The 12447-nt window shown below is 38.9% G+C and overlaps 2 protein-coding genes across 2 annotated transcripts in view; one reads left to right on the top strand and one right to left on the bottom strand.

The window, feature by feature from the left end:
• grin3a (glutamate receptor, ionotropic, N-methyl-D-aspartate 3A) overlaps positions 1–12447 on the top strand; it is a 93045-nt gene that overhangs the window by 21446 nt on the left and 59152 nt on the right. The gene's annotated exons all lie outside the window — the stretch shown is intronic.
• On the bottom strand, positions 7441–11518 carry LOC146514526 (uncharacterized). Its single transcript, XM_085164709.1, has 11 exons — positions 11352–11518; positions 10233–10319; positions 9750–9890; positions 9490–9629; positions 9237–9373; positions 9038–9131; positions 8798–8897; positions 8421–8680; positions 8144–8330; positions 7845–7972; positions 7441–7758 (listed from the first exon to the last, which is right to left on the bottom strand). The coding sequence occupies exons 1-11, from the start codon at positions 11470–11472 to the stop codon at positions 7441–7443; spliced, it is 1713 nt and encodes a 570-aa protein (XP_085020835.1). The 5' UTR covers positions 11473–11518.

Genomic DNA, 12447 nt, shown 5'->3' with positions numbered 1-12447 from the left:
AAGGCTCCACCATTTCGAGATCTGATGCTGTCTGTTGTATGGTGTCCATCTCCCACGCGTGTGTTCATTAAATCATCGTTTGACTTGACCCGGCCGGACCAGTGTGGTTATTTTGGTTTTCCTCTTGTATCCATTCCCAATATTTGAATCCGTAACAGTTTTGGGGGCTCGTCCTGTGGTATTGGGATGGAAGTTTTGGAGGCTTGGACGGTCCGAGGTGGTCAGACGGGCAGACATTATCCGGCAATCGAACTGAGTGGACAGGCGCCTTTATAAAAGAGGTAGGCACAGGCCTGTTGATTTTATCCGAAGTGTGCTGAATTGGACGATGAAATTAAATGTCTATTCAGTAAAAGTTGCCGGTGGGTGTCTGTTTTGATTTTGATGAAAAAATCTCATGAGTGTTGAAACTTGAAATAAGCTTAAAAGTAATAATACTGGGTTAGAGTCCCAAGGTAAAGGAAAATAATACTGAGTTAAAGTCTCAGGTAGTTTGATAGGGAATTGGTCATTTTGTGAGTTAGAGTCTCCATTGGTCTAAAGGATTGCATCTGTGTTGGCCATGTTGAGAGTTAGAGGCTCCATTGTCCATAACGTTGCATCTGCGTCGGTCATACTCTTGTTTTAGAGGGTTGACGGCGGTTTAAAAGTATTATAAATTTTGTTAGAACGGTGGTTAGAGTCCACTAAGAGGCGCATAGCCCGGAGGTTACGCTCCCTCCTGGCCGCGGACGCGCGACCTTGACCTGTCGGCGAACAGGGTTAGTTCAGTTGGCTTGACTGTGGGGTACAGGGCATCCTGGAACAAGCTAGGAGTTAGAGTCTCCTTATCTGCGCTTTTTTGGGCACTGTAAATTGACTTAGGGATTTTAGAGATGAGGCCAGATACAGTTAGAGTCTGATACTGGTTAATTGATTACAAAAAAGTTGGACTTTCTTCGGTTGGACCCGTTATCTTAAATTTGTCAAAATTGTGTAGGCGCTAAAACTTTCAGGCCTGAGAGTGATTGTAAATATAAGACGTCTTTGTAATATAATAGAGAGTTGAGTGTGAAACGAGGCTGTGTGTGACGATAGCGCGCTGCAGCGCTGCGAGCTATTTTTAGATAGTGTGTGAACATGCAAATGAGGTGGCTGCTGTGAAGCCCACAGAGGACTTCCTGTTTAGCGTGTTATTGAGTTTTATAAGTATGATTTGCAAACAATGATACATGCCTGTAATTAAAACGCTGATTTTGTTGATTATAATATTACAAATAAAGTTTTAAATCACTACGGTGAATGTTTAATGTTTGGCTGAGTTTTGATATGGGAGAGACGGCTTCGCAGCTGTTGGGGGTAAGTGACCGGAAACTTGCATTCCCATAAAAGGCAACTGCCTGACTGTGTGAACTATGCACCAAGAGAGAGAGTAAAATCTAGGCAGATGAACCAAATGGATGTTGTAAGAAAAATAGTAAATGAATGTTTTAGTCTCTTAATACAGGTGGATTTCTCTCAACCTGGAAACCTGAGTACAGCAGCAAAAGGATAGATTAATAAAATTGGGACGACACACATGCCAAGCTCTGGCTCAAAATTTTACAGTTTGACCTCTCACTTTGTCCATAACCGAAAAAGAAGCTTAAAGGACATCTTCTCCTCCAGTTATCGGTTACCATCACTGGAAATTTTCAGGCAAGTTTTTCACTGAATTGTTTTTGGCACCATGTGTCCCTGAATCTCACAAGCAAGCTCTAATTCCTGGCTGAAGACATGGAATGCTGTTATTTAAGGTGGGAAATCAAAATTTGGGAAACAAAATTAAAAACACATACAATTGGAGAAATGCCTTGCTTGAGAAAAAAAAAAAAAAAAAAAAAAAAGTTAAAATAACCCACCCACAAACGCACATACACGCAATGAAGAAACAGCTTACACTCATGAACACGTGAAAATTTTCAAGCAAGGTTAAAGCAGCGAAACTTAACATACACCTGATGTTAAATGATAAAGTCTATCCACTACTAACAATTAAACTCTCTGGGTTGCAGGACAACAACTTGACTTCAAAAAGACAGACACTGGTAAATCACAAACCAGTGATGAAACAACAAATTTAGTGGTTAAAAGAGTCAAATTGTGACATGTTTTCCTGTGATTGATTAATATAAGTGATTATTGAATGAAATAAAATTCCTTTTTTGAATTATTAAACATGATCTTAAGAATTTTAACATGTACCTGTGTTGTCCTGTCAACGTGGTGGGTTAGGAGTTGATTATATAGTGAGAAAAAACAAAAAAAAGGGGGGGAGAAGGCTGACACAGGGCCTGGCCCCTCTCTGAATAACATAGCCAAAACAACATTATTTTCAAACAACATCATTTTCCTGTTCGTCTGTTTTTGTTTTGTTTTTGTTTTTTCTCTTTATGCTTGATTACAGGCTGCTTTGTCGGCCCGGAAAGCCGAGGCTGACCTGGACTCCTGCTCTCCCCTCTACCATCTTTGCTCTCCCTTCTACCATCTTTGATGTGACCCTGACCAAATGCTACAGCAGCTGGACTCACAACAACAGCCTGAGAATGTCAACAGTGCTGCAGGAAAGAGATCTCATGCAGCGGAGACGGAGAACGTTAAATCCAAGGCCCGTTTCACTACACGGGGGAGATTTCCAGATAGCTTCAGCTGACAGAGCTGTGACGAGACGCCTATTAAGCCCGGATGAAAGGTGAGGCCGAGCAAAAGAATGCTGACCTTAACAACTCTGCATTAAAACTGTGCAGGACAGTGATGGACCAACACGGATGATCGGGCAGCAAAAAGGGCGTGCCAGAGACACGAGGAGTAACTGAGGTCAGGAGGCACCTCAGATTGGACAAAACCAGCAGAAGAACATATGCTGAAGGCACAGGTGTCGGGGCTCAGCCAGGAGCTGACCTCTGAGAAAAGCCACACAGCAGAGCTGCAGAAGGCCGTGGAAGCAAAGCAAGGAAAACATTAATAAACTTCAATCTGACGTGTACGGAAAAGACTCTGAGGTTTCTGTCCTCAGTGAGAGCTCAAGACATCAGAGCAGAAACTGAGCATGCCTCAGGAGGAGCTGGCTGCTAATCGAACCCATCAGTCAGGCTTGGAGTCCCAGATACAGGACTTAAAATCAGGCCGGAGCTTGCTGGAGCAGGAGGTTGTCAAACCTGACGAGAAGCTCCAACACCAGGAGCAAACCCTGAAGGACCTACAGAAGCAAAAAGGGTCAAGTTAAGGAGGAGCTGGACAAGGAGAAGATGCAGGAAACTGGAGAAAAGGACTGCCTCAATTGGGGCCAGAACCAGTATGGAGAGAACTTTGGGCAGCAGCACCAATGGACCCAAACGGACTGAAAAGGAGGAGAGCAGGACCCCAGAGCACGCTTCAGGCCGTGGTTTACCCAGAATACCAGAACAGGAAGGTGATGAACACAAACACACACACACACAAACACACACATCTACATACACTGACTCAGAAGCAAGAGAAACACACATATGAACACATATGCACTCGTTGATTGACTGAGAAATGAACACAAACACACACACACAAATCAAAATGCTGATTCAATTCATTGAGAAGTGATCCACACACACACTCACATACACACATACACCTACACATGTTTGTGCAATGAAGAGTGATACACACACGCTGCTGCAATGAAGAATGCTTTACTAACAAATGCTATGCTGATACGCAAAATGCTGCACACAAATGTCCAAATACAGAATTTGTTACAGCAAGAAGAAGAAGCCATTGATTGTTAATTGGTTAAATGCATTTCATGTCACCCAGAGGGCATTTGTGTAGATTTAGGGGACAGGGTCTGGAGCAGTTTGGTTATGAAAACAATGTCTGTGAGTGATGTCTGTTTATGGCTTAAGGCCTCGACTGAATTGTTTACTGTGCTTCACACAGCCTGATAAGGAGCAGTGGTACAGAGTGAAAATGATGAATTAACGGTGTGAGCCTTATTTCGGAGCGCCACATTTTTGTGATTGAGATTTAATTGAAGGAGGAACACACTAAAAATAAATAAATAAAAATAAAAATAATAACAATAATAAAATATAAAATAAAAAGAAGAAAAGGGGGCCAGCCCTCGGATTTATGTAAGCATCCTACATGTATTTAACACAATTGCCTCAGGCTTTAAAGATTTGTACAAAATTCAACAGGAAATCATAGCTTCCCTGTATTTCCTACATTGTTGGCATGGTGGTGAGTGCTGTTGCTCCACAGTAAGAAGGTCCTGGGTGCAAGTCCACAGTCTGGCTACACAGTAAAATTCGGAGTGTTAAAATAACACTTAAAGAGTTAAATTTAACACTGGTCCCGAGTCTATTTGGTCCCATTCGGAATTGGTGTTAAATCGACTCTTTCTATAGTGTTAAAATTTTAGAGTAAAATTAACTCTAAATAGAGTAAAAATTTAACACTGAGTAACACCGCAGAGTGTTAAATGAACCTAACACTACTAGTAGTGTCATATTATTTACTCTATCATAGTGATAAATTAACTCTATTTGTGTAAAATTCCACTGATTTTTAACACTGAATTGAGTTATTTGAAATTAACACTGGGGGTTCAAATAACTCTGATGAGAGTTGATGTTACTCTATACTGTGTTATTCATACACTAATCTCTAGTGAAAAATTAGCTCTCATAGAGTAAAATTTTAAATTAATTTTACACCAAGTAGTGTTACTAAAACTCTTCCTGTAGTGTTACCTTTACACTTAATTTAGTGTTTTGCAGCATAAAAACCTGGTTTCTAATAATGCTTTAAAATATAAAACAAGTAAGCAAAAACCACAACTAGATAATACGTTTAATGGCTTTATTTTGATGTCAGGCTCAAAATATTAAAACATCTCATGTAGTGTACATAAAACACTACACACACAAAAACAGTCATAAAACACTTTAAAACAATGAATTTAGTTCGGCATAAAATGACAATATGGAACCACATACAGGGAGGAATCAGAAGTGCCATACTTCATTTGAAGATCAAATGGTTTGAAGTAACACAGCTCTTTTATGTTCAACACCTTCAGCACCATATTGGGGTGCATTCTGACCTTAAATGCATGAAAATGGTCATCAAAACACAAGGTTTCCATCAGTTTTCCACAGAGCAATACAATGTCATCTTTCACAACAATACTTTTGATCTTATAAAACACTGGAATCTCAGACACTACCTCTGTACAGATGATAAAGTCAGGGCGGTACTCTGTACCATGATGCTTTATCCACTTAGCTGAAAAAACACTGGTAGACAACGCAGCTTCAAATTTTAAAGCAATTTCTGGACCTTCTTTCAGCTCTCCAAGTGTCACCATCTTTCCTGGTCCTAAAGCTAATCTTTCAAGGCTAAAAGACTCCCAATACATGGCCATACAACTTTGGTGTTTCTTGGCCAATGTCATTGTAATGTTTTTAAAGCTTTTTAATTGCTTCTTAAAGAAGTTATGTTTGGCTTCGTAACGCATGCACCACATGTGCAGAATTGGGCCAATATTTCGTATACTGCGAGGGTAATGTATCATGAAGTGATGCTTTGGTAGGAGACTGAGTGTGGGAAATAACTGCTTAAAGAGCTGATGATGATCAATAATCAAATGTTTGAGGTAGATGGTCATACCTTCTGACAGCACTGGTGAAAACACAATATTGACAATTTGTAGAAGCAGAAGTAGAAGATGCCAGTAGCTATCACCCACCTGTACTAAATCGCCAAACATCAAAGGTACATTACGCAATAAGCACCAAGATTGAATCGCATTTAGTCCTAAATCATTACTGCCATCAAACAACTTTACCCTTGGTGGGCGATTTCGCTGCTGATTGAAGCCATAGTCAAAGGCATGTATTCTACCAGCAAGTTGTTCAGCACTTAGGAAGTTCTCCTGAATGTACTGCAGCACAAGTTTCACCTCTAACTGAGCAACTCCCTCCAAAATGTCATGCATGATATCTACAGAAAAATTGTTGGCTGTGTTGAAATATTTAAGTGAATTCAAGAGACAAGTGCGTTTCACACCACATACATGAGGTAGCGTAGGATCTCTTTGTACACTTTCACAGTGCTGCTTATGCATATCAAGAGTTCTTAGTGCAACACCAGAATCATCTTCACAGAACACACTTTGAAAACAATCCTTCTCAAGCAGACAAAAGCGACAACAATATCGAGCTGCAAATGACTCCACGAACCCAAACAGACTATGCAAACCAAGATTGTCCCCAGTGACCTGGATTACAGTGCCATGAACCAAGTGTTTAAACATGGGAAGTTTCAGTCCCTCTGTCTCAAGAACTTTCAGATCATTGACAAGTGGCTCAAGGATTGAATTAAAGCCATAACGCTTTGAGTCTTGTGCATGAAAAAGAGCACACAAATGAATATTGACCAACAACGAATTAAAGATTGGAGGAAAATTCCTTAGTGTAAAGTATATTGCACCCAATTTATGTACACCCTTTTTAGAGCCCAGGGGATTTGCAGTTTCAAAGTCATCATAAAACAGTTGAATTTGTAAGGCATCTTTTTCTGCAGAAAATAGGGGACATCTTTTAACATAGGCAGCATCGATTAAGTCTGCATACACACCTTCTCTGGACATATTCCTTGACTTGAACATGTCGACAACATGGTGGTTTTGAAAGATAGTTTTCAGTGTTTCCAAAATAGGAACATATGCAAACCTATCAGTTACAATGACTTGATCAAAAGTCCCTGTGATCTTGTTTCTTCTACTGTCAAATCTTGTGCCAAGCACCATTTCAACAGGTTCAACAGTTGCCCATTTTTGTTTAAAGTGCCTATTTCGTTTAGCTTCTGAATTTAACAGTGTGAATGGGTTTTCAAAGTTTTTGAATGACTGCTCTAATTTCTTTTTACTTGTTGTGTCCTGTGAAGGTAAGCTCTGTAAAGCTGCATCTTTAGCCTGAGTATGAATCTCAAAAAACACTTCCTCCATTGAGGAGACAAAACTATTCACAGTAGATTGGCTTAATCCAGCTGCCCTGAGCTGTGCAACAGTAGAGGCACACATATCCAAAGTGCTCTTATTTGAACTTTTCAACATTTCAGATGTTGTGGGTGTTTCTTCTACATTAGTTGACACCACCTCCCCTGTAGTGCTAACTTCTTTAACTGCCACATCAGGCTGTAAATTAACATCAGTGTCAGCCTGTTGGTCGAAATAGTTAAGGTGTTTGGTATTTAAATGTTTTCTAAAACCTGAAAAAGTGCCAAACACACAGCCACAGTCACGCTGGGCACATTTAAGGCGAAGATTTCTTCCAGGTAAGTAACCATGGACTAACCGTAAATGCCTAACAAGCATGTTTGAACCAGTGAACTCAGCCTGACAGACAAAACACTTCATGATGGAGAATTAACCTTCAAGCCCTAATGAAGCAACCTTGCCCTTATTTCAGCAACTCTGGGACTTTCTTTGACTTTGCCAACATCTATATTGTACACAGTGGTTTGGATGAACGTGTACATGTTGTGAAGCATGGTGTTGTAAGATGTGCCAAACACAAAATGTGCTTTAAACAGTTCATCAAAAGCACCAAGTGAAGAGGTAGACTTGCATGGTATGGCATTCTTGTCAAGAATAATGAAGAACTGGTGGATGTCATTCTTTTTCACCCCAACAGCCAGGAGATAGGGTTGAGTGCTGGTAGTGATGGCATCAAGGTGCTCTTGGATATTTGTTCCAGTCTGAAAAGACAAATACAGACAGGGAATAAGAATCAAGTGTTTCTTAAACTGGTAATTCATACCATAAAAATAGAAAAGAAACAAACCTTCTTGAAGACCACGAGATGCCTTTCTGCTTGAGAAGCTGACACCTTTCCTGGTCTCTTCTGACCCTGACCAGATGGTGGAATCAGATGTAATAGCAATAGAATCGCTGAGAGGTCACTGTCCCAGCCTGAAAAAAATATTTGTTTTTAATAAAGTTGAATCATCATCATCAATAACAAATTTCAATGCATCTGCATTGACAAAATGTTTGAGTAGACCCAAAATACAAAAGGACAGCTGTTCTATGACAAACATTATATATGCTGTGAATGTGCTAATCAAAGAAATAACAGCTCACCAATGTCAGCATTAACTTCAGTGGCATCCTCAGGAGAGTCAGCTGCCAGCAAGAGTTCTTCCAGGTCACTGGTAGAAGGAAGCTTTCTGCCTTGTTGGATAATCTTTCTTTTGAATGTTGTTGGCCACCTCTCCAGCAACCTGCCTGATACATCCTCACCAAACATCAGTACAAAATCCTGTTCGATCTGTAACAGGGATAGAGAATAGAGAATTATATCTGCTATCTGCAAAAAATAAAATGTGTTTACATTGTCAACGTAATGAAAAATACTCACCAAGCCTTTGATATCTTTGAAACGTGGAAAAACAGATAGTATGTTGCTTGACAGCAGGGGGTCAAGGACCATGTTGTGTCGATAAACAAATGTCAACTTCATCTTCTTCTTGACTGTGTCTTCATCAGCTGAATGTTTCATCAGAGAGATTGCTTCCTTACACTCATCCTCACTCAGCACGTTCTCTGTAACAAACTGCAACTCTCGTCTGACAGTTGGTCCACCACACTGGTCTTCACCCGATGATCCATCTCCTGGTGCTAGACAATATGAAATACAACTTTATCAAAACTAATAATAACATTTAATAACCATTATTAATACAGAACCGCAATTTGGAACTGTATTATATGTTTCCACTTAATTATAAATGTTACCTCCAGATGATAATCGCCTCTCTTTAGCAGTGCATCTCTGTATGGTTTTAATCCTCCAGGCCAAATACCCAGTGCCACTCTCGCTATCATAATAATGTTCCTTGGAGAGTGACATATACAGACATTTTGTTTAATTTATCAGTAAGTTATGTAACCATGAACAGTTGATAAGGACATACATTTTGGCAGGATTTAAAATTTTGATTTTAGTTGTATCAGTTATTACTGTTAGCTACTTACATAGCCATTTTTTGAGTATGGGTCACTGAGGTAAGGGAAAAAGGTTACAATTCCTCTGGCATACATTTCTTTTACCTGCCGTGGTGGTGATGTACTGCAAGATCAAAAGGAAAAGAACTAGTCAGCTTCCCTGGAATTAATAGAGATTTAAAATAATTTGAAAATGATAGTAAAAATCACAGGGCCAGAAATAAATTACCCATTTTTTTCTGTCATGTCAGCTACCAATATGTTGACCATTTTTCTTCTGGTTTCATCCACCAGGGACTTGGTCCGATTGTACTCATTTATTATACGTTCTCCACCAGGTTCGCTGGTGAGAATGGATTCCACCAACTGGAAAAAACAATAAAAACATTCTACATGTTGATATAACCACTACAGTTCAGAACACTTAAACTACAAACAAAAAAGACACTATTAGAAGAATGTGGAAATCTGTTAACTCTTACTTGCTTAGCTTCTGCATCCAGCTTCTGACGTTTCCTCAAAGGGCTGTCTGAAAGGATGACAGTATCCTGTGAATCTGATGAATGTGGCGATGATAACTGGAACCGCTCAGGAGACACTTCTGCAACAGATGTTTCCAGACCTCAAAAATAGGAGCAAAACAAATCAGTTTAGACTCATTTTATACACTCTTTGAATAAACAATGTAATAATGACACACACAAAAATGACATTCAATGAAACACACATCATTCAAACAAACCTGTTTCATATTTGATGGTTAGTACTCCGGTTGAGGGATCTGTTACTATATCCTTAAATACATCCTCATCCAACTCAGTCCCTGAACTATCAAAAACTTTCACTCCTTCTGTTACGCCTGGCACACCAAACTTTGCAAATGCTGGAAACAAGCACACAACTTTGTGTAAACAAAAAGATTACATGGCATCTAATGTTTTGTAGCTTAAAATGAAGATAATTTCAAGATACTTCTTCAAAAGTGAGTCAGATAAATAAAAGCTAAATTATTAAGCGCCACTAACATGCTTGATAAGTGGTAGATTAAAATGGGTGACACTCACATTATGCAGTTTTTTCCCCACTAAATATACATTCATAACTAAGATGCTTCCAAAACACAGATCATTTTCAATTAATCATAAAATGCAGTTTGAAAAGACTAAATAACAAAAAGAACTTAAAGCCCCTTGTACACCTTTTTTATACAATGTTGGTTTCTTACCTGCAATCAAAAACTCCTTAAGGCTTGGCTCAGATACTCTAACAAATTTCTGCACACCTCCGAGTTTTGCTTTAAGCAGCATGCTTCCTGTAGACAGTAATTTCTTATAGTCAGTGCTCTTCATTGAACTACAGTAAACAGAAAATGTGAATATTAAATCAGTCCAATAAATACCAGCAAAATAGCCTTGCAATGTTATTTCTTACTGTATGTTACTTTTATGTCAGTGTAACAAGGTGTTTCAGCTCCTTTGGCGGTAGTTTTTAGCCCTTTACTAAATGAGTATTTCATCTACAAGCGATATAATCCTCAATACAAAACTAAAGTAATTACTACTACTTTTTACCATTTGTCTGATCTAACTTAGTACTAGGGAGTCAGTATTTTGTCATCATTAGGTAACATACTGAACAGTCTGGTAACCAAAATGGAAAAAGGAGCGGGGTAACTTTTGTCAATACCATCAACTCACAATAAATACAAATGCTGTCATCTTAAATTCAACCTACTAAAAAAAAGCATTAAAAACTGAATCCTGGACATTTTGGATACTTTATCAAGCTTATAACACCTGCTGGTTGTACTCCTGTAACTGTAAAATCGCTGAAGACAGCCAAATTAAAATAAGACAATAACCTTACTGAAAACGACCTCTATATCTGGTACATAGGTATCAAAAAAAGAAAAATGTAACATTTAGTGTAAACCTTTAATTAGTTAATGCTTGGGTTATGTAATTTAAAATTTGACGATAGCGAATTGCCCGCGCACTGAGGTTAGCCAAAATGCTAGTTAGCTAGCTAATGTTAAGATGTAAATCCCAACACATGGAGGGTTTAATTTAATGGAATTTCGAACATACTAGAACACAACACAATCACCACTACACACTGAAATAAATTTTGATAACAAGCCTTACAGTCCAACACTGATATCAGTCAACTTTTTTTTAGCTAATTAACAACCTTACATTAGCATACAGACAGTGTCACATTTGCTTCTGGTACAAAATGAAATATATAATAAACATGGACAAAAGGAATGTAACCTTATTTTAACGTGCTATCTGTGCTTAAAATGTCGAATTGTTGGTTTAATAAGTAAATATGAACAACTTACCCTGCAACTGATGTGAAGAAAATGGCGTCCTGAAAAATCCTCTTGGTTTGAAAACGAGTCTGTGGTGGGAGGAGCTTTCTAGAGTAACGTTGACACTGCCTCTTTTAACTCCACGAATCATCACCCACACTGGGGGGCGTTTTGCTCCAGCTGTTGTTATAATGACTCTATTAGAGTAAATACACTTTAACACTGGGAAATTTACTGTGTAACTGCAATGTTACAACTGATGTATATCAATTACATACACTGACATGCAGTTTGGGCCCTGCGGTCAACTACAAGGTGTCCAAAACTTTTGCTGTGGGCCTTTCCTTTTCTGTTTAACAAAATATGAAAATGATTTTATTTGAAATTAAATGTCATCTATAACTTTAAGCCATTTGGAGATTATTTCATCTTCTACTTGCTTAACTGTTCACATGAACTGAAATTTTGACCATGGGTGCCCAAACATTTACATTAAAGCACCACAACTGCGACAGGTGTAATCTTTTGACATCCGTAAATGCAGCACAATACTCACCTTTACAGCTTACTGAATAAATTTGAGAACTCACACTACTAATCTGCAGGGGAAGAAACAAAACCTTATGAATCATGAAACCTGCCAAAATCCAAATACATGTATGCAATGTACGTTTAAATGTAGTCAAATAATTCGCCTCAGCTGCTTTAGCCCTACTTCCTTTCCACAAAATAGAAGGAAATACTTGGCTTACATGTCCATTACATTTTACAGGGCAAAACTAGCACAGTGGGCTACTTCTATTTCCTATTTCTCTCACTTCATCACGCAGCACATCTTGGCACGCACGAGCTCTCTACAAGAGTGCAGGTGTGTTGCTAGAGTGGAACAGGTCGCCTATTAGCTCTTAAGTTGCATACTTAATTTCACATTAAGACAAATGCATCAGTGGCAGCTGTCATCGTGGGCCCCCTAACGGGTATTAGCAGTGTAGAAACTTAGCGGTGTAGAAACTATCCACGTAGCAACTGCTGTGTTTACACGGTCACAGAAAGCTAGCAGCTAACAAATTAGCGAACAACAACTGATAGCCAGCAAGATAGAGGCTGGTCTAGTTGTATACTAACT

The sequence above is a fragment of the Neolamprologus multifasciatus genome, chromosome 7 (assembly GCF_963576455.1).
Source record: "Neolamprologus multifasciatus chromosome 7, fNeoMul1.2, whole genome shotgun sequence".
Lineage (NCBI taxonomy): Eukaryota > Metazoa > Chordata > Actinopteri > Cichliformes > Cichlidae > Neolamprologus > Neolamprologus multifasciatus.
The sequence above is the reverse complement of the archived record's forward strand: the minus strand, read 5'-3'. Positions and strand labels throughout refer to the sequence as shown.